The 23,685-nt window shown below is 38.6% G+C and overlaps 1 protein-coding gene and 1 long non-coding RNA gene across 2 annotated transcripts in view; one reads left to right on the forward strand and one right to left on the reverse strand.

The window, feature by feature from the left end:
- Positions 1-2,834, reverse strand: part of DNAJC12 (DnaJ heat shock protein family (Hsp40) member C12) — a 39,931-nt gene extending 37,097 nt beyond the window's left edge. Inside the window, exon 1 of the mRNA XM_007095775.3 lies at positions 2,636-2,834. Coding sequence (XP_007095837.1) covers positions 2,636-2,713 — 78 coding nt within the window. The 5' untranslated portion in view covers positions 2,714-2,834. The remainder of the gene's footprint in view (positions 1-2,635) is intronic.
- A 5,765-nt stretch (positions 2,835-8,599) lies between these two features.
- Positions 8,600-22,040, forward strand: LOC102964207. The gene is made up of 3 exons (XR_001511696.2): positions 8,600-8,708; positions 21,697-21,761; positions 22,004-22,040. It is a non-coding gene; the product is annotated as an uncharacterized LOC102964207 (long non-coding RNA).
- Positions 22,041-23,685: the final 1,645 nt, after the last annotated feature.

Consider the following 23,685-nt stretch of genomic DNA (forward strand, 5'->3'; position numbering starts at 1 on the left):
TGGAATCAATCTGCAATAAATGTTTTTGAAATGAGGGTATGTTGTTTTCTACTCAACAGAGCAGAAATCCTCCCATGGTTTATATATGTCATTTCATTAATTTTCAACACAAGCTTTAAATTGTAAGAACTATATATTGAGGGTCTCAGTTTATTAAGCAGCCGTCTCTCAATTTTGGCTCAAATCATGATCTTGCGGTTTGTGAGATCAAGCCCCGGGTCAGGCTGTATGCTGACAGTGAAGAGCCTGGTTGAGATTCTCTCCCTCCCTCTCTGCCCTACCCTGCTCTCTCTCTCTCTCAAAATAAATAAATAAACTTTTAAATAAATAAACAAATAAATAAATAAATTGTAACAACTATATACTAAAGCAAAAGAATTTTGTGTGTGGCTCAACTCAGTTGTTATAAATAGAATCAACATATTAAGTCGCTTTGAAATTATAACTGCTAAATTGCTTCTTTTTTTTTTTTTAAGTGGGACCCATGCCCAATGTAGAGCTTGAACTCATGACCCTGAGACCAAGAGTCTTCTATTCTACCAACTAAGACAGCTAGGTGCTCCTAAATGCTTTTGAGTATGAACATTTCTGGTCAATTTTTTAAAGCGTCAAATCAAGGAATATTTGAAGCAAAAGAAATCCATCCAATACAAATCAATAAAGGAAATGTCACACTAAATACTTAAAAAAATGTAATTGAAATATTTTTAAATGGGAAAGATATATATGAAAAGAGGGAAAAGATACATATAAAAAGAATTGACAAAATTGTGACAGATCATTTCATTTTAAATAAATGATTGTAATTTAAACATCTATGGCAGGGACAGAATCAGTAATGAAAGAATTGCAAGACAATGCTTTTATTCTCCTTTTCATACATGCCACAGTACATACAGAAAAGTATGACTATAACTGGTAACAAAAGGGCTGACTATAATGAAAGGACACTGTTATAAACATTATAAATAATACGAACTTCTTTTTTAAGTCTTTTCAAAACCAATGCTCTTTCTCCTTCAAAGACTGAGGAAACAATCACATAACTGTAAAAGACTGACTAATCAGGTCTAGACATTTATTATGGGAATAGAACAACCTTTACCTTATAACTTAGCATGACAACATTTTTGTAAAATCTAAATTGTGAAGCTTATCAAGGTAAGTGATGTTCCTTTGATTTTAAAAATCTCCTTCAAAAATTATTTGGCAATAGCATAATTCATAATAAAGATAGTAAAAATGGTAATAAGCTTTCTTAATTGCTGTAAGTAAATCACCACCAAATAAACAAGAATAACATATTATCCTAAAGGGAAATATGCAACTAAAAGAGTGTTATAATCTGGGGTGTGGTGTGTGTGTGTGTGTGTGTGTGTGTGTGTGTGTGTAACTACAAGATACTTAAGATGACTTCCTCAGTGTGATGAAGATAGAGATTTTACTCCTTTGTGTCCAAGGTCACATTCTATTTTCCAAACAAAATTAAGCACATATTATTACTAAACTCCAGCCTTATGAAACAAAGATAAATAGAAAAATATTTTGCTTGAAAATATTAATATTAATAGCTATGTTTTAGTAATAAAACATTTTAGTAACTATTATATAAAATATAAGATAATATACTCAATAATATAATTGAAATATACTTCATATTCATCTCAATAGTATTTAAAACATTGGAAAACTAGGAATCAATGAAATACTTAACAATAAGAAAATAATCAATTGTGATACAACAATAAAATGAAATATGCAACATTAAAATACATATGAAGAGCGTTTAATGGCATGGACAAATCCTTGTTATAATGTTAGCAGGTAAAAAGCAGGAATCAACAAGTAAATATATAATATCTCCCCAAACATATTTCTAAATATATATATATATATAGGAAAAAGACTGAAGTTTAATATACTGAACATTAATAGTATTATCCTTGGGAGATAATTATATCTTGCAAGATAGAATTATAAATGAGTTTTCCATAATTTTTTTAATATATGAAATTTAGAGTTTTCCATAATTTTAAAAACTTTTACAACCTTCATCATTGTCTATGTGGCCCTTTAAAAACATTATTTCATTGTAGATCAAGTGAACAACTATAGAGTTTTCACATGTTTGGTTTCAGAAGCCACCCTTTTAAGTAATTTTTAAGTTAAGATGTTAACATAAAAGGATATTTTTTGGTCTATATAATTTAACTGCTCATATAAGAGTACATATTTTAATAAAATTTTTTTAAATCACTAATTACAAGAAAATTACATTTCATCTCAATTATAGTATAAATTACCATAGTAAAAATACAGCTTATGTGTTCTGTAAAACACTGCCAACAGCATTACAATAAAATTTCAAATATATATTTTTAGTATATTTGAAATAGAGCCTATGGCCATGTGCCCAAATACACATATTCAATCAGAAACATCTGTAAAATCACAAAAGGACACTACTCCAGTAAAGATCTAGGATTTAAATCCTTAACTTTCTCTAAGCCAAACGTACTTTAAAGTAATGTAAGATTAGGTTTTTAGGCAATGTGACTAAAAGTTCAAAGTTAAAACCTTAAATAAAAACTTGAAAACCTGTTGTGAAAAAGAACAGCATTATCCACTGTCTTACCGAAGATAGTTCATCACATCCCAGTAACATGTAGTAATCTTCAGTATCTTCTGACCTGTAATTTAGTATTGCATCCATTTCAATTACTAAATCAGCTTTTCTTCCCTGTGAAACAAGAGACAGAATAAGCTGTGCATTAACAGGAAAAGCCTTTTTAAGTCTGGTTTTCAGCAGCACGTTCCAAACAGCAATAACCAGATTTAAGGCTGGCCACAGTCCATATAACAGATGTCATCCTAGACCTTTGTAAACTCTACCTTTCATTGGCTGTTGGCAGAAGAGAAAAGAATAAGTCATGTGCCTAACTGTTGCAGTGCTGCCTGGGATCTGTAGTTTCAGTTTATGTAAGTAATGCACACGAACCATTCCCTTCATAGGTTGGCAAAAACTGTTCATTTTTACGTACTCCCCAAATTAGCCATTTCTCCATCGCCTGTATATTTTTACCTTTTTCTTTTTTTTTTTAAGAAATAGAAAAACTTTGAAGCAATGTAATAAAAATCTTAGAATGTATTAAATCTGAGTAGTGGGCATTTTTCTGAGTGCTTAGAATACTTCATAATTTTTCAAACAGTCTAAGAGTAGAAGGAAATAGACTAGGAGAGCACATTTTCAATCATTTGATAATTTACTCATTAAACAAGTATTTATTGAGAATCTATTTTATGTCCAGCACAGTTGTAGGAAATGGTGTGGTAAATAAGTCTCAGTTCTCAAAGAGCTTACATTCTGATGGAGGGAGATAGACAAGAAACATGCAAATAAACAAGATCAATTAAAATAGTGATTTATGGGGTGCCTGAGTGACTCAGTTGGTTAAGCATCCAACTTCAGCTCAGGAGTGATGTCACATTTCATGGGTTTGAGCCCCAGGTCAGGCTCTGTGCTCACAGCTCAGAGCCTGGAGCCTGCCTTGGATTCTGTGCCTCCCTCTCTCCTTGCCCCTCCCCTGCTCACGCTATGTCTCTCACTCTCTCAAAAATAAATAAACATTAAAAAAAAATTAACAGTGATCTATACTATGAAGGAAATAAAACAGGACAGTGAGAAGTAGAACTGTATGATGACCACGTTTGATTCACTGTGCTATCATTCCTGAGCTGGCTGTCCAGGCTCAGGAGGTATCTAGCCTAGGGTGAGTTCAGGGAGTCTGTGTTTCAGCTCACTGTGGTCCTAGGATATGCAGGTCAGTCTAGGATTTAGAGAAGAAGGTCAGTGGTCACAGATACAACATTTTAACCACCTTAACCCTTTAAACATTACCACCTTGAAAAAAGAAACATTTTCACTGAGCTCACCTAACACATTTTTTTAAGGTTTATTTTGGAAATGAAATAAAGCACTGAAGCACCATTTTACAATTCCTTCATTATATATCCTCTCTTGCTAAAATTTCTGTATGGAATTTTAAAATAAAGTATAGAGTTGCCTGGGTGGCTCAGTCGGTTGAGCATCTGACTCCTGATTTCGGCTGAGGTCATGATCCCAGGGTCATGGAATTGAGCTCTTGTCGGGTTTGGTACTGAGTGTGGAGTCTGCTTAATACTCTTTCCCTTCCAGGGTGCCTGGGGGGGACTCAGTGGATTAAGTGGCCAACTCCTGATTTTGGCTTAGGTCATGAGATCAAGCCTCGCATCCTGCTCTGACAGCTCAGGGCCTGCTTAGGATTCTCTCTCTCTGTCTCTGTCTCTCTCTCTCTCTCTCTCTCTCTCTCTGTCCCTTGCCTGCTTGCACTCTCTCTCTCTCTCTAAAATAAATAAGTAAATAAAATAAAGTATAAATATTTTTTTTTGGAAACTTCACATCCCTGGGGGTATTTGGAGGCCTACTTGAGTATCACAAAATACAGACCAGAAATAAGACCAGAACTGGCAAATGGCCTTAAAATGATGTGAAGTTGCTGCTGTCGAAAATGGTAACAAGTCGTCAAAAAATCAAACATAGAGTTACCATATGATGCAGCAACTCTACTTCTGGGTATATACCTAAAAGAACTGAAAGCAAGGTGGGAGAGCCTGGGTGGCTCAGTTAGTTAAGCATCTGACTCTTGGTCTCAGCTCAGGTGTTAGCTCAGGTCTTGATCTCAAGGACATGAGTTCAAATCCAGCACTGGGCTCTGCGCTGGGCATGAAGCCTACTTGAAAAAAAAATTTTTTTTTAAACTGAAAGCAAGGACTTTAACAGGTATTTGTACACCCATGTTCATAGCATCATTATTCACAATAGTCAAAAAGTAGAAGCAAACCAAGTGTTTGACACAGGAATAAACAAAATGTGGTATACACATACAATGGAATTGTATTCAGTCTTAAAAAGAAAGGAACTTATTTTTTTTAATGTTTGTTTATTTTTGAGAGAGAGAGAGAGAGAGAGCAAGCAGAGGAGGGGCAGAGAGAGAGAGAGGGAGACACAGAATCCAAAGCAGGCTCCAGGCTCTGAGCTGTCATCACAGAGCCAGATATGGGGCTCGAACCCACGAACCATGAGATCATAACCTGAGCCAAAGTCAGACACTTAACCGACAGAGCCACCCAGAAGGAAGGAACTTCTGACACACACTACAACATGGATGAATCTTGAAGACATTATGTTCAGTGAAATAAGCCAATCACAAAAAGACACGTTCTGTATTATTCTACGTATATGGGATACCTAGAGTAGTCAAATTCATAGAGACAGAAAGAAAAGTAGAGGTTACCAGGAGCTGAGGGGAGGGATGAATGGAGAGTTATTGTTTAATGGGTATGGAGTTTTAATTTGGAGAGATGACAAAAGTTGCAGACACGGATGATGGTGATGGTCACACAACTATGCCAATGTAGCCAATGCCACTGAACTGTATATTTAAAATAGTCAAAATGGCCAATTTTATGTTATATATGTAAATATTTACCACAATTTTTTAAAAAAGTTATATAAACACTAGACAACTTTGACTAAAAAAAATATTGCTCTTTTACTCTCGATCCTGAGAACAGTGAGGACAATGCTTTGATGTTGTCCTGAAGAACAAAAAGAAAAGATTATTATGAAAGGAATTTTGGTAAAGCACTCTCTTCAGTTTTTCGAATGCAACTGGAAGGATCTTTCTCCTAAACCACCATGTTTTCACATTCTGAATATTTAAGTTCGTAAAGAGTCCCAGTCAGCATATGCCAGCAGCAGAAGAAATTGGTACATCCTTTCTGAATTGGAAATTGGCATATCAGAAGTCAGGATTTTAAATGATCTTTGTCTAAGAAATTTCATACCTAGAAACTTATCCAAAGATTATAACCAAGAACAAAGATATAGCAATAATGATGGTTATTTTTACCAAAACATGATTATACAATGAACATATTTTAGGAAAATTAAATGCTTAGCAATCATACAAATAATGTCCACATACAGTAGTATACCATGTGGTCATTTAAACATTTTTTTAAGTTTTTATTTATTTATTTAAAATAATGAGAAAGAGAGAGAGAAAGCGTGCACCAGCAGGGGAGGGACAGAGAGATAGAGGGAGACAGAATCTGAAGCAGGCTCCAGGCTCTGAGCTGTCAGCACAGAGCCCCAAGCAGGGCTCAAACCCACAAACCGTGAGATCATGACCTGAGCTGAAACCCAGGGACAGACACCCAACCAACTGAGCCATCCAGATGCCCCTCACAATATTTAATTTTAAAAATTTACTTTAATCTACATGTTTTATATCATATATTATGAAAAAATATATTGTAAGTTTACAAGTATAAGGCAATCTACCTTTTTTTCTAAAGGATGATTTTGGAAATAACTTTGTCTTATATCTTATATTCTTAGGTTTTAAAATCATTTTCAGAAATGTTTTCTCTTTTTTAACTCAGAAAAGTTTTCATTACTTACTTTAAAATAGATTACCAGACTTTGGGGGGCATAAAAGGTTACCAGGGGGCACCTGGGTGGCTCAGTTGGTTAAGCAGCTGACTCTTGATTTCAGTTCAGGTCATGATTTCATGGTTCGTGAGATTGAGCCTTATATGGGGCCCTGCGCTGACAGAACAGAGCCTGCCTGGGATTTTCTCTCCTGTCTCTGCCCCTCCCCTGTCCATGTTCTCTCTCTCTCTCTCCCTCTCTCAAAATAAATAAATAAACATTTAAAAAAAAGAAAAAGAAAATGCGTTCCCCCCACAAAAACTTTAAAAAACAAACAAATAAATAAATAAATATATAAAGAAAGAGCGAGCAGATGTTTTGAGAAAAGTTGGAGTGCCACTTATTTATTTCTACTCTTTCCCCGAAATTAACCTTCAAACCTAGCACAGCATGTCATTATAGGGAATATATATATATATTTTCAAGTTTATATATTTATTTTGAGGGAGAGAGAAAACAGGATATGGGCAGAGAGAGAGAGGGGAGAGAGAGAATCTCAAGCAGGCTCCGCACTGTCAGTGCAGAACCCAATGTGGAGTTCAAACCCACGAACCATGAAATCATGACCCACGCCAAAATCAAAAGTCGGATGCTTAACTGACTGAGCCACCCAGGCGCCCCTATACGGTGTATTGTTAATGCCCATTGGGGTTTTCTCCCAATAAAGGTACCCAAAATCATGTTGGGACCAACTGGCTAATATTTGGAGAAATGATAAAGCTAGAACCGTCCCTCCTTATGCCAAAATAAATTACATATAATCAAATAACCCAGAAGCCATCGAGAAAATTAATAAACATGAGTATATAAATATTAAGTGCATTTGTGCAGCACAAAAAATACAAAAGTAAAATCAGGTTAATAATGTACAGGGAGAACAATTTCACAATTCCCATAATAGACAAAAGACCAACTTCCCTAATTTACAAAAAGTGCAGACAAATCAATAAGAACAAGGTTAACAATCCAATAGAAAACTGGGCTGAGAATACAGCTACTCTCAGAAATATAGATGGCCAATACACATAGGAGTGCAACCTTACTTATCACTATGAGATTTAAAGGAAGATAAATTGTTCACCTCTCGGAGAGTGGAATTTCTAAAGTTTGATAATACCCAATCCTAAAGCAGAAGTAAGGAAGTAAACACCTTCATACATTGCTAGTGTAAACTGGCACCATTTGGCAATTTGGTAGTATTTATTAACTTTTATAAAGCTTATATCTCGTTGTGCTTGCTTTGGCAGCACATATAATAAAGCTTATATCTCATTAACTGGGCAATTTTGTCTCTGAATTTACCCGGATTTACACCAAAATATGTTCAAGGTGATCATTGCAACAGTCTTTGCAGCAGAAAAAAAATCAGAAACAACCAAAATGTCCCTCAATGAGATGGAGAAGAAGATGGCAGTTTGTGGAATAAATTACTGTACAGCCATTAAAAAGAGAGTAGGATAGCTCTTTCTGTACAGTATGGAAAGATGTCTAACATGGATTAGCAAATGAAAAAGGAAGTTTGAGAAGAGTATTAAAGCACTATCACTTTTGTCTACTTTTTAATAGTGTGTACATTTGCACTTTTAATTTTTTTTTTTTAAAAGATGGTGCTTTTCTTTTAAGGGAGGGGAGCTGGGCAGATACAGAAGAGAGGCTTTTAGTTTCAGTTTATACTTTTCTGAACTGTTTGTACCAGGTCAATGTATTCATCCCACCAATTTTGATTTCTCGTTATGCTTTTTAATATTTTCAAAGAGCAACTACCATTTGTTTTATTTACATATGGCCATTGAATAAAACCCTTAAAAATGCATAGTGCAAAATATATAGTAGCAATCACGTAGAACTTTTTAACAAAGTTAAAGTTCTTTACACCTCAAGACTCGCTAAGTCAGATGCCCAACCTCAGGACCAACCAGATCAGAGAAACACCCAATCTCCTCAAGTCTGAGAAGCCTCACCCACTCTGGGACTACAACTCCCACAAGACACAGAGGGATTAGAGGGAAAGGGGCATCTTGGGAAGTCCTAGTTACTTCCGGCCTCTGGGAGCCATCCCTCCGGAAGTGCTTGTGGCTTCTGTCTTGTTGGGGTTTTTTACAAATGCCTAGTCTTTAAGTGGGAAAGAAAAAACAGCTAAGGTCAGCAAGACAGAAAGGAGAAAAGTTGGAAGGTAAGAGACCACAAGCCTCAGAAGCACTGAGCGAGAATAAAAATTAGGCAGCCTATGGGGTGCCTTAGTGGCTCAGTCGGTTGAGCGTCTGGCTCTTGGTTTTTGCTGTGGTGGGTTGCAGCCCGGCTTTGGGCTCTGAGCTGACAGTGCGGAACCTGCTTGGGATTCTTTCTCTCTCCCTCTGTCTCTGCCCCTGCCCTGCTTGCTCGCTCTCTCTTTCTCTCTCTTTCTCTCTCTCTCTCTCTCTCAAATAAATAAATAAATAAATAAATTTTTAAAAAGAAAGGAAAAAGAAATTGGGCAGCCTATAGGTGAGCTCTGGGCAGCCCCTAGAGTTGTCCTCAGATTGGCCGCTCTCCTGCCTCTCGCGTTTCCTTACACTCTCGCGCCAAATTTCTGTCCTGCTAAACAAAATTGGCACTTTTTCCTTGCGGTTTTCTGGAACTCGAGCTTTCAAGGCACTAAACCCAAGTTCCAGAAACTGCTTGCAACCCTTCGTCCTGATTTCCCACAACGCAGGCCCCCATCCCCCTGCTTAGGCTGGGATCCTGGACACCATTTATCACAGGCACTGTGATAAAAAGGCCTCGATTTTATCTTAGCTCCTAGCTTTCAACTCCTGCTCCTCAGAATCTACTGCTCCATTCCAGCATGCGATCCAGCAGAAATAAACGGAGCCTACCAGGACCTTAGACTCCAAATATGTCAGTGTCACCAATTTGTAAAACAACCTAATAAAATCCTTCCCTGGCTGTGAGAACAAAATAGCATTTTGAGACAAGTACAGGATATGTTAAAACAGAGTATTTTTGTTAAGTCAGACATCGAATAGAATTTGTGAAAGAGTCCTTAAAAAGGCTGTTGAAACATTGCTTTGAAGTTTTAATCAGTGATCCCGTTGTTAAAATGGTGTGTAGGGATATGGATGGTGGTGGGGAGTTTGTGCGTGTGGAAAGAGGGTATGTGGAAACTACTCAATTTTGCTGTGAAACTAAAATTCTAAAAAGTAAAGTTTTTATTAATTTAGAAAAATAATAGTAAGAACAGAAAATATAAAAACCACCATTATGGGGCTCCTACTATATGCTAGTGGTAAAGCTGCTTTGATTGCTGCTGTGTCTGACTCTTGAGCCGACTGTGAAGAAAATACATAAAAACACTACATCAAATTACCTGGCCAGAATTTTGGCCTATTGGAAAATGCACATGACAAGGCTGTTAGGAGACCTGATTTCTAGCATCAGCTCTCCACTGGCTCCTTGTTGAGCCATACTTCCTTGACTTCCTTGAGCAATGATTCTCAACCTTAAAGGCTCATACAAATGATCTGGTGATCTGGTTAAAGGCCAACTGCTGTTTCAGGATATCTGGGTGAAGTCTGAGATTGTGCATTTTTGACCATGACCCAGATGAAGTCCCTGTTGATCCGGGGATCACACTCAGAATAGCAAAGGACTTGAGATCCTTTCATGCTCCGACACTCACACTCGGTAGTTCTTTCCCCTCTAACCTTAGTGCCTCTACTCTCAAGGAATTATTAAAGGATCTGTCAAAAAGGAGAGTGACTAGCGGCACCTGGGTGGCTCAGTTGGTTGGGTGTTGGACTCTTGATTTCGGCTCATGATCTCAGGGTTCGTAAGATCAAGCCCCGCATCAGGCTCTGCAGTGATGGCATAGAGACTGCTTGGGATGCTCTTTCTCTCCCTGTCTCTCTACCCCTTCCATGCTTGTGCTCTCTCTCTCTCTGTCTGTCTCTCTCTCTCCCTCTGTCTCTCTCTCTCAAAATAAATTAAAAAGAAAAAGGAAAGGGGCATTACTAAAAATTCCTATCTTGAGACAAAATTAAAAATAAAAAATAACTATTTAAACTATGCTAGTAATGCCTCTAGAAAGATATACAAGTAAGAGTACTTTCCTTCAGAGAGGAACACTAGGTGGCCCAAGTACAGGCATGGTGGGTTAACTTTACTATATACTTTCATACCTTTGGAATTTTTACTAAGTGTGTATTTTCAATTAAAAAAAATTTTTTTAATGTTTATTTATTTTTGAGACAGAGAGAGACAGAGCATGAATGGGGGAGTGTCAGAGAGAGAGGGAGACACAGAATCTGAAGCAGGCTCCAGGCTCTGAGCTCTCAACACAGAGCCCGACACGGGGCTCGAACTCATGGACCATGATATCATGACCTGAGCTGAAGTCGGACGTCTAACTGACTGAGCCACACAGGCGCCCCAATTTTTAAAAATTACTCATTTTAATGATCATTAAAAAACTGGTTAATATGCCATTTGTGAGTAAACAAGTCACTAAATTATTGGTTTGCATCTATTAGCATAACAGATTAAAAAAAAATTTTTTTTAATGTTTATTTTTGAGGGATAGAGAGAGAATGAGACACAGAATCCGAAGCAGGCTCCAGGCTTGGCTGTCAGCACAGAGCCCGATGTGGGACTCAAACCCATGAACCATGAGATCCTGACCTGAGTGAGGTCAGATGCTTAACCAACTGAGCCATCCAAGTGCCCGTAACAGATTTTTTTTTAAGTTTACTTATTTTGAGAGAGAGCACGAGAAGGGGAGGGGCAGAGAGAAAGAGGGAGAGAGAGAATCCCAAGCAGGCCGCTGATCTAGGGATCACACTTGGAATAGCGAAAGACTTGAGATCCTTTCAAACTCTGACACTCACACTCAGCAGTTCTTTCCCCTCTAACCTTAGTGCCTTTACTCTCAAGGAATTATTAAAGGATTTGTCAAAAAGGAGAGTAACTAGGGGCACCTGGGTGACTTAGTTGGTTAAGCATCCGACTCTTGATTTTGGCTCATGATCTTAGGGTTCATAAGCTCGAGCCCTGAATCAGTCTCTGCAGTGATGGTGTGGTAACTGCTTGGGATTTTCTCTCTCCCTCTCTCATGCTCTCTCAAAATAGATAAATAAGCTTTTTTTTTTTTTTTTTTTTTTTTAAAAGAGGGTCGCCTGGGTGGCTCAGTTGGCTCAATTTCTATATAACCGGCTCAGGTCATGAACTCAGGTTCATGAGTTCCAGCCCTGCATGGGGCTTGCTGCTATCAATGCAGAGCCCACTTCGGATCCTCTGTCCCCCTCTCTCTCTGCCCCTTCCACGATGGTTCTATCTCAAAATAAATAAATAAAATTTAAAAAAAACGGCGCGGGGGGGGGGGGAGGGACAAAGTGAATTGTTGGAGAAGCTATGTAGAAGCAGTGAGCTGACCAAGAAGGGAGAGAGACATAATTTATCCAGGTGGAGAGAAGACAGAGCAGTATAGGCCCGAGAAAAGACTCAGAAGAGATGGTGACCAGGACCCTGGATATTTAAGCCATGCAGTTGCAAGACAACTGAACCCTAGCATTTTCCTCATTTAATTTTAATTAATTTTAAAATTTAATGATTTTTAATTTTAAAATCTGATGATTTTGCTGGCCCCTGCTTCATGATGTACAGGCGGTGATTGTAAAAATAACTGTAGCGATTTTGGGTTTTTCTCCACCCACCATTTAGCAAGAATTATGCAATTTCAAGAATTCAAACTTCTGAGTATGTCAGTTTCATTAAAGTTTTTTTTTAGCTCTCCTGCTGTGAAACAGCCACCAGCACTACCTCGTGATTGCCACTAGAGGGACTAGAACCAAAGGAATCATCAAGCTTCACTGTATTAGATTCCTACTGCATACTAGATTCTTACTCAACATTCTGCATTTTAAGAAACACTTTCTTTGAAGCATATTTCTTATTTATGCACTTTTAAATACTTTTAAAAATCAAGGCTCCTCTGAAAGATATAAAATTTAAAGAGTACTATTGACCATTATCCCCAATACCCACCAACAAAATAGCCACTTAATAATGTTGATTCCTTTTTTTTTTCCTAATGTTTATTTATTTTTGAGAGAGAAAGAGCGTCAGCAGGGGAGGGACAGAGAGAGAGAGAGAGAGAGAGAGAGAGAGAGAGAGAGGGAGACACAGAGACTCCAAAGCAGCTCCAGGCTCTGAGCTGTCAGCACAGAGCCCAACACAGGGCTCAAACTCTCAGACCGTGTGATCATGAGCTAAAGTCTGATGCTTAACTGACCAAGCCATCCAGGCGCCTCTATAATGTTAAGATGTTTGTGTGTCCTTCCAAATATTTTCAATTTCTATATGAATATATGTATTATTCTTTTTTTGTTAAGTTTATTTATTTATTTTGAGACCGAGAGCACACAAATGGGGGAGGATCAGAGAGAGAGGGAGAGAGAGAATCCCAAGCATGCTCCATGCTGTCAGCACAGAGCCTGATGCGGGGCTCAAACTCACAAACTGTGAGATCATGACCTGAGCTGAAGCCAAGAGTCAGACATTTAACTGACTGAACCACCCAGGTGCCCCAAACATATGTATTATTCTTTTATTTAAAACCGTGATCTATCTTCTGACTACCACTGTGACTTTATCTCCTACCACCTTCCCCCTGTTATGCAGACTGTATTCCAATCTTCAAACTTGCCAACTTGTTTCAGCTTTAGGACCTTTGCACTGACTATATTATTTTCCTGGACCACTCTTTTCCCACATCTTTCTCATGCGGGTGTCAGCTTATTTGTCACTTCCTCAGGCTCTTTGTGACATCCATCAAATAAATATTCCCTACTGAAGTCAGTCTCTGTTACCTTTGTTTATTTATGTGCTTGCATACTTATGCACTACTAAAATGTAATCTTTATGACAGCCAGAGCCATAGCTGCCTTGTTTACTTCATATCCCTAGATTCTAGAACATAAATTAGGGACTCAAAAGGTATCTGTTAACTGAATAAATGAAAAAGTGTTGTACATACTATTCTGCAACTTGTTTTTTCACTTAATATATCTTGTACAGGTTGTATTTTACTTTTTGTGGATAAGCTTTATTCTTTTATTTCAGTTATATTCTGTATTTAATTTTTTAGATATTCACATGGCTCAAAAATAAAACAATATAAAAAGGTATTCAGTGGAAAGTCTTGCATTTACTTCTACCATCTACCTAGTTCCCACTCAACCAGATAATCATTTATATTCATTTATTGTGTATCCTTCCTTATGCAAATACACATATATTTATTATTTTCTTCCTTTTTTACACAAAAGAGTGGCAGGTTATGTATACTGTTTCTATACTTCATTTGTTTAACCAAGCACAAACCCAGAATTTATATATGGATTTATAATTTATTTTACTCAATTCTCTATTAATGGACGTTTAGTTGTTTTCAATTTTTAATCACTGTTTTCAATTGTAATCATTGTTGCAATAATTATTTTCATGCTCAATAAATGTACAGTAGAATAAATTCCTGGAAGTGGAATGATTAAATAAAAAGGTGTGTGTATGTTGAGTCATGAGCGATCTTACCAAACTTCCCTCTGAGAAGATTGCCTCAATTTATATCCCCACCAACAGTGTACAAGAGCACTAACTTTCCCACACTCTTTCCCATCATAAGTATTATTGACTTGAAAATATTATTTCATCCAATCTGATGGATGAAAAATGGTTGCTCATTGTTTTGATTCTCATTTCTTTAATCATGAATGAAGTTGAACACCTTTTCATATTTTAAAAATAGTTTTATTGATACACATTTCACATGCCATATAATTCACCCACTTAAAGTCTATTTAGTATATTCACAACCATCACCATAATCCATTTAAAAAAATTTTTTTTAATGTTTATTTTATTTTTGAGAGAGAGAGAGAGAGCACAAGCAGGGGAGGAGCAGAGAGAGAGGGAGACACAGACTCCAAAGCAGGCTCCAGGCTCTGAGCTGTCAGTGCAGAGTCCAACATGGGGCTTGAACTCACGAACCATGAGATCATGACCTGAGCTGAAGTCAGACACTTAACCAACTGAGCCACCCAGGAGCCCCACCATAGTCCATTTTAGAATATTTGCATCACCTCAAATAGAAACCTGCATCCTTTTGTTTTTGTTTTTAAGTGAGTTCTATGCCCAGTGAGGGGTGTGAATTCATGACCCTGAGATCAAGAGAGTCACATGTCCCACCGACTAAGCCAGCCAGGTGCCCCAAAACCTGTATCCTTTAGGTATTAGTCCCTTTTCCCCCTGTTGCCCCCGGTCCTAAGAAACCACTAATCTCCTTTCTGTCTCTGCATATTTGCCTTTTCTGGATATTGCATATAAATAGAATCATATGTGTTTTTTTATGACTAGCTGCTTTCACTTAGCATAATGTTTTTAAGATTCATCTATGAATTCAGCATGTATAGTGATTCATTCCTTTTTATGGTCAAATAATATTCTGTCATGTGGATATACATTTTTTAATCCACTTGCCATTGATGAACATTTCTGTTGTTTCCACCGTGTATTTTTATAGCAACATACAATTTTAGAGCAGCCAAGGACCTTAGGATTGTGAAGATGATACTACATTTAGCAAATAGTCTCCTTAACTACTGAGTCATTTCTGGTGGGTAAAACATTAGGCTGGGAAACACAACACTGAAAATATCAACCTTGCCACAGCAGGACTCTCTGTGTAATTTTAATGTTTCTTTTCTTTGAGCCTTAGTTTGTGTATTAGCTCAGGCTGCCATAATAAAATACCATACACTGGGTGGCTTAAACAACAGGAGTCTATTTCTCAGTTCTGGAGGCTAAGAAGTCTAAGATCAAAGTGATGGCCAATTTGGTTCCTTGGTGAGGAACTTTTTTCTGTCTGCAGATGGCCACCTGCTCACAGTCCTCATGTGGCAGAGAGAAGGAGCTCTAGTCTCTTTCTCTAAGTCTTCCTTGGAGATACTAATCCCATCATGGGGCTTCACCCTCATGACCTCATCTAAACCTAATTACCTCCCAAATACCCTACCTCCAAATCTCATTGCAGTTGGGCATTAGGGCTCCAATGTGTGAATTTGGGGGGAGAGAGAGGGCACAAGCATCAGTCCATAACAGTTTCCCAAACTTAAACTCACTGCTACCTACACATCAACTAAGGAAGAACGAAATAGGATCAAGATCTTGAATTTCTTAGAGAAACGCTTACCCAAAAAAAGGAAGTGGAAAAAGCTAACTAATGAAGAAATAGGATAACTTCTACATAGTTCCTGTGGAGTATATACCTCAAATATGAATCATGCTGATATGTCTGTCCTTGAGTTCTTACGACAAACTAAATTAAGCAGTTAGACTTATAATAGATAATTTACTAAATAAGGTTATTTAAATGCAATAAGCATTCGCGTGGAAGATCACCTAAGAAGTATCACAAAATGCGGAACCACAGGCTATGCCTACTGTAGTAGTATTTCTCAGCACTGGTATTTTGAATTTTTTTTAAATGTTTATTTGTTTTTGAAAGAGAGAGGGCGGTGGACAGAGGATCCTAAGCCAGCTGGTGGCAGCGAGCCCCAATGTGGGGCTCGAACTCACAAACTATGACATCATGACCTGAGCCGAAATTGGAAGTTCAACTGACTAAACCACCCAGGTGCCCCAGCACTGGTACTTTGGATGACACAAGGTTAAGACTGTCTCATGCATTGTAGGATATTTAACATTCTGCTGCTCCAAATTAATAAATGCCAATAGTGGTCTCCAATTATTGTGACTATGGAAAATTCCCACTTACTATTTCCAAATGCTACATGGGGGTGAGGTAGTACTGATGAAATATTCTAGTCCAGGTCATGCATTATATAAATGAGGAAAACAGTCCAGAGAAGTCATTGAGCCAGATGATCTGACTTCTTCCCAAATGTTCTTTCCATTGTTGTATATAACACTTGCTCCTCACTCTCACTACTCAAAGTTAAAGGAGGAGCCGTTCTCCACTGAAATCCTACCCTTACTTGCCCACATCTTTCTTGCCTTTCCTTTCTATCCCTTTTTTCTCATTTTTCAATACAATAGTCCAATTAAACCATTTCATCCATTTATTTTAACACATTTATTGGACACCTAATATGTTTCATGTTCTGGGCTAGGGGCTAGAAACACAGTGGTGAACAAAACAGACATGGCCACTACCCTTGTGGATAAACTGAAAGCGATGAACAATTTTAAAGTAGAATAAACGCATATAGATATATAATTATTAATTGTGATAGTGACAGAAATGAAAAGAACAAAGGGAATTGGAATTTGGAATTGAGGCACAAGGGAATACCTCTGAGAGGAAGTAACACTTAAGATGATGCCTGAAGGCCAATAGGAGTGAAGAGGAATACAGCTGAGCAAAGACCCTGAGTTGGAAGGTGCTGGGAAAGAAGGCCTTTGTGGATAGAACACCATTATAATGAGCACAGGGTAGAGTTGGGAGACAGTGCTGGAGGACTGACTGAGAGGGATACAGGGCCTTGCTGGCCACAAGAAGGAGTCTGGATTTTATTCCAAGAGTAAATATCCAATTTGTGTCTTAAATTTTCAGTATATGTGCTGCCGCAGTGAGCACTGTGTCTTAAATTTTTAAAGAGCAGGGATGCCTGGCTGGCTCAGTCAGAAGAGTATGTGACTCTTGATCTCAGGGTCATGAGTTCAAGCCCCACGTTGGGAGAAGTAGAGATTACTTAAATAAATAAACTTTAAAAATAAGTAAATTTTAAAAGATCACTGTGATAAAGCTCATGATGTGAGATTCCATTTCAGTGAAGTGCAAGAACTGGCAAAACTGATGTAGGATAATAAAAGAAGAGCAGTTCCCTGATGAATGGGGAGAGTGGGAGACTGAAGGGCATAAAGAAACTTCCTGGGGTGATGATGGCCATATGGATGTATTCATTTATCAAAACTCATCAAAATGTTAAGCTAATATTTGTGCATTTTACTGTATGTATTTTTACCTCGATTAAAAACATAGAGGTCATTCTGGCCACAGGTACTTTAGAGAAGCAGCTTTGTCAGTGGCGAGTTGACAAGCCAAGAAAGAATTCAGAGCCAAACTCTTAAACAAGCAAGTGTTTAATAGCAATTCAAACAAAGGTACATTCTGGAGACGAAAAGTGGGCACGTCCAAAGGTGGCAGATACCCCAAGAGGGATCAGGACTGTTTTTCTTTCTTTTTTTAAAATTATTATTTCTTTTAAAATGTCTATTTATTTATTTTGAGAGAGAGAGAGAGGGAATGTGTGTGTGTGCGTGGGGAAGGGGCAGAGACAGAAGGAGAGAGAGAATCCCAAGTAGGCTGACAGCACAGAGCTCTATGAGGGCCTCGATCTCACGAACCTGGACATCATGACCTGAGTCAAAATTAAGAGTCCAAAATCAACAGTTGGGCACTTAACCGACTGAGCTTTTATTATTTCTTTTAAAGCAGTCTCTATGCCCAGTGTGGGCTAGAACTCACAGCCCCCAAGATCAAGAGTCTAGGGCTTTACCTACTGAGCCAGCCAGGTACTCCTTTTTTTTTTTTTTTCCTTAAATGTTTATTTATCTTTATGCTGGGTTCAAACCCTCACACCACGGGATCATGACCTGGCTGAAGTTGGGCACCTGACAGCCACCCAGGCACCCTGCCAGGTACTCATTTTTATGTTTAGGTAGGTTTTGGGTCATACTGAGGGTGGTTCTTGACCAAGGTTGCAGCCAATCAGCTAAGGGACTCCTCCTGGTTGAGAGGGGCAGTTTGGAGCCCTCTGTGGTCTATGTCAGAAGTGTCAAGGCAACTTCTCCCCGCCCCCAGGGTGTAGGGGGTAAAAACCACAATGTAAATATATCATAATGAAGCTATAGGTTACTGTAGAGTCGTGATCCTAGGGAAGACCGCATGCATCTTTTGGAACTTGGTTTCTGCCCTTTTACCTGTCGGGTAGCATTTCTTCCTCTTCATATCTAACTGCGTAGTCTATCAGTATCAGGTTCAAACTACATAAAATTGAGGTTATAGACTTTCTTTAAATGTTTATTTATTTTGAGAGAGAGGGACAAACCAGGGGAGGGGCAGAGAGAGAATCCCAAGCAGGTTCCATGTGGAGGAGCCCAGTGCGGGGCTTGGACCCACAAACTGCGAGATCATGACCTGAGCCGAAACCAAGAGCTGGATGCTTAACCTTAACCGATGAGCCACCCAGGCGCCCCATAGACTTTTTTTTTTTAACCCAAGGCCCAGAAAGATTAATAAGTTAGACTCTCTCAGGCCTCAAAGAACCATTTAGTTCATTTAAAACTACTTTGCTCTAAAAGGAAGGGGGTAGGGGGAGGGAGTCAACTAGTAAATATGAAGAAATACCTTCTACATAGTTCTTGTGGAATGTATGCTCCAATTATCAATTATGCCTAACACCACATCTACTCTTGAGTTTTTACTGCAGACTAAATCCAACGTTTTGACTTATAAATAGAATATGTTAAATTCATTGAGTGTCTGCCTGGAAGTTAAGACTTGGGCTTCCCAGTTCTCTACAAAAGTGCCCATCAGTGGAGCCTCACAGGATACTGGAATCAGCTGGGCAGCTTTAAAACTATTACTGCCTGGAACCCCCCACCCCACCCCACCCGGATATGTCAATGTACTCAGTCTGGGGTCCAGCCTCAGCATTGAAATTTTTAAGCAGTCCAAGGCCAGAAAGTAGCCAAGGTTGGAAACAAATGCCTGGGCAATTCCACCTGGATTTCTTTCTTCTATCTTTAAAACGACTCCCATCAAAGATTGACTGAGCATTTTTGCATAATAAGGGCCCTAGAAACTGCCATTGCCTTCTATTGGATTATTTAAAGAAAACTTTAAGATTTAGATTTTGATACCTTCCCAATCCCAAGTCTCAAACTGTTTTAGTGCTGACCTGGAATCAAACTGCTCTCCAGTGCCCTTTCCCCACTTTTGGGGCTCTGAGGCCCAGATTACATCTCCCTCTCTGGATATAATCTGCTGGGGGTTCAGTGCCCCATTCCCCTTGGCAATGCACTAAGTTTGCTTTTGAGTGTGTTTTCTGATTGACCTCTTCCAGCTTGCTAAATTGAAGGGTTTTTTTGTCTCCCATATCCAGCTCTCTTTGGCCTAAGAGGGAAGGAATTAATGAGAGAACAAACCCTACCTCCCTCCTCTTTGCCCAGAAAGCTAGATGGGAGAATAGGGGAACTGCAAATCCCAGTTCAATGGGGTCAGTACAGACCAATTACATTGAAGCCTCAGGCAAAGCAAAACTACCTCCTCTGTCCTGTTGTGGTTTATTTGAAGGCACATTAATGTTTGCCCCCACATTCCCCTCAAAAAGTCTCCCTCAACTTGTTCAGGATTTATGAAATTTCCTCATTTCCATCATATCTGTATAGTGTCCCCAGAGACTTAGTTCATCACAATACTCATTTGTTGGGCACCTACCAAGTGCCAGGTTAAAACATTTCCAAGTCCCGATATTTAATTTACAGAATAAAGTGCTCTCTGTAAAACACATCCAACCGTGTACGGTACTGTTTTTTTTTTTTAAGTGTATTTATTTATTTTGAGAGACAGAGAGTGCAGGGGAAAGGCAGAGAGAGAGAGAGTGAGAGAGAGAATCCCAAGCAGGCTCCTTGCAGTCAGCACAGAGCCCAACATGGGGCTCGAACTCAAGAAGCATGAGATCACTACCTGAGTCAAGATCAAGAGTCAGCCACTTAAGCAACTGAGGCACCCAGTACACCCAGTACCTTTGTTCCTTGGACCGTGCAAATGCACTGTTTGAGAATTTGTATTATAAAATGGTGAAATCCTGTGATTAAATGTTCTTTTGAATATGTAAATATGGATATAATGCAAACTTCCTAAGTAAAAAATTCAAGAATGCATGATTTCAGAGCTGGGGAGCTGAGTCCATTGCAAATATTGTTGATACTTTAGCTGCTAAACAAAAAACATTTCACCACTGACCTTTATCCAAATTAGTCTTGAAAAATGTGATGTTTGAATTGACGTGAGATCTTCAGGAGCACGGATGTTGTTTAAAACAAAATGCATAATCCTATGTTTGAATTTTCTGTACATGAGTCCATTTCCCCATCTGAACTGTGAATTCCCAAAACTCAGGAACCTGCTTCTCGTATCAGCATACCCTTCCCCCAAGTACAGAACCAACGTTTACATGAGGTAGGTGTTCAATAAATCTGTGTTGGATTTATAGTGCTTAGAGAATGGTTCATTTCACGTGGTAATTTCTGAAGTAATGTGGTGGTTAAAAGATGGCCTCTGGGAAATAAATATACTGGAGAATTATGAAGCAACAATCTGACGGGTTATACTGCCCTCTCCAGGCAGAGGGACACCATTTCTGGCAGACCAGAGTCTCTGGAGCCCATTGAGAGGCCATTATCTACTTTTCTATTACCTGCCTCACCTGGTGTTAAGGAAAGGGAGGAAGAGAAGAATAAAGATCATGAGATACAGTCATTGACCAGGATTAACTCATATTCTAGGGCTGAGGTCTTCAAACTGGAGTACTGGAAGACTTGACAGGGAATATGTAGGTATATATAATTTAAGGAAATTATATGCCCATACCGTCACCTATACCTTTTGGTAGCCTGATTCAGGCTATCCTTCTCCATTTCCTTTTCATGACAGCTTTCATACTTACAAAGAAAAGTCACGCCCACCTTGGTCCACAATACTACTGCAGTGTAACAATGTCCCCAGTGTGACAACTTCTAAGATGCCATACAAATGGACAGTAGTTGGAAATGGACCAATTTAATGTTTTATCAAGATTCCATAAGCCCTCCTTAGCTTCCTGCCTTTTCCAGACTTAAACATATTTCTGTTAAGGGTGGATCACTGATTTATAAATGGGGTATACTGGCCTTGGGATGTTCTGAAATCAGTGTGGACAATGGGAGCAATGGTAATTCGTGTTTAACCTAATTTCTTTCATCCTTCAGCTATTGTCCAAGAATGTCTTTTCATGAAGGAAAGTCTGAGAAAAGCAAAGAGAACTTAAGTTAGAAATATTGAAAGGTTTAAAATAGCTTTAGTATGAATTTAAGTTTTAAAAATTCTCTTTCGTCTATTACAGCACTAATCCCCAGGATGTGTCATTAGCTGGAAAGAAAATACAGTTGAGTAGCTGAAGTAATGCAGGTTAGTAAGGCTGATTCTTTTAAATATAACCAGAAATTTTCCTTAGAATGCCTTTTTTTTTTTTTTTTTTTTTTTAAATAAACACTCCACCAAATGTGGGGCTGGAACTCATGGCCTGGAGATCAAGAGTCACATGCTCTACTGACTGAGCCAGCCAGGAGAACCAAATTTTTTGAGTTTTTGACACTGTATAAAACCTATAGATAAACATTTTACATAACTTATTTTAAATTTTCTTTTAGGGTTTATTTTTGAGAGAGAGAGCATGCACAAGTGGGGCAGGGGCAGAGAAAAGAGAACAGAGGATCCGAAGCAGGCTCTGTGCTGACAGCAGCAAGCTGGATGTGGTGCTTGAACTCACGAACTGAGAAATCTGAAGTTGGACGCTCAACCAGCTAAGCCACTCAGGTGCCCCTTATGTAACTTATTTTCGATTCTGTGTTGTGGATTATCAAATACCATAGTTACCACATGTCTTATTAAATCATATCAAAAAAACTTCTTCCCTTACTACAAGCCATCTGTGTAAGTTTCTGATGTTGCGTAAAGTTACCATGAACCACACACTTGGTAGTTCTAAACAGCATACGTTTATTATTGCAGTTTCCATGGTTACGGAGGTTTTAACTGAATCTGCTACTCAGGGTCTCACAGTCTGCAGTCAAGGTGTACTCTGGGGGGTTGGTCTCATCTGAGGCTTGGGGTTCTATTTCAAGCTCACTGATTGTTGACAGAATTCAGTTTGGCAGTTGTAGGACTGAGGAGCCACCTTTCTTGCTGATGACAGCTGGGATCCACTCTGTTCCTAGAGGCCCCTGCAGTTCCTTGTCAGGTGGCCAGCTCACAAGGTGGCCAGGTTACCTCTCAGAAGCCAGCAGGAGAATCACTCCAGTGAGCTAAAACAGGTTTATAGAGGGGCGTCTGGGTGGCTCAGGAGGTTAAGCATCCAATTCTTGATTTCTGCTCAGGTCAGGATCTCATGTTTTGTGAGATCAATCTCCCCTTCCGGCTCTGTGCTGGCAGCACAGATACTGCTTGGGATTCTCTCTGTCTCTGTCTCTGTCTCTCCCTCTCTCTCTCTGCCCCTCCTGCTCATGCTCTCTCTCTTTCAAAAATAAGTAAACTTTTAAAAAATTTTAAAACAGGTTTATGCAATGTGAGTTAATCAAAGGAGGAGCTATCCTGCCTATTCATAGGCCCCGCCCATACCTGGGAGAAAGGATGATAGATACAGAAGGGCAGATATTCTAGAGAATATCTTAGAATTCTGCCCTCCCCCCCACCATCTTCATCTCATTCCCATTTTTAAAATGTTTAGAGGTGCCTGGGTGGCTCAGTCCGTTAAGCATCCAACTCTCAGTTTTGGCTCAGGTCATGAATTCACAGTTTTGTGGGTTCCAACCCCACATCAGGCTCTGCACTGACAGTGCAGAGCCTGCTTGGGACTCTCTCTCCCTGTCTCTCTGCCCCTCCCCAGCTCATTCTGTCTCTCTCAAAATACATAAACTTAAAAAAAAATTTTTTTAATGAAATGTTTAAAAATTTCTGCCTTCTATTACCAAAATACAAAATTGTATTTTAGTGGCTAGAGCAGCTGATTAATTTTTAGCATGATAAAACTTCTTCTTTTTGCTACAATACACAGGGAAAATGTGATGATGGTGTCTAGAAAAATTAGCAGAATAATTTAGGATCCATATTTAACTAATGGAATTATTTCATAATCCTTATTTAACTATTCCATCAAAACTATGTCAGAGACCAATATGCATATATAAATTTGCTTAAGAATGCCACATTTTTATAAATAATTTTAGCTGTATATTATATTGTATTATTATAAATTAAGTAATAAAAGCCTTAGATAAGGATCACGTTGAGGCACCTGGGTGGCTCAGTTGGTTAAGCATCTGACTTTGGCTCA

Source organism: Panthera tigris, chromosome D2, assembly GCF_018350195.1.
Source record: "Panthera tigris isolate Pti1 chromosome D2, P.tigris_Pti1_mat1.1, whole genome shotgun sequence".
Lineage (NCBI taxonomy): Eukaryota > Metazoa > Chordata > Mammalia > Carnivora > Felidae > Panthera > Panthera tigris.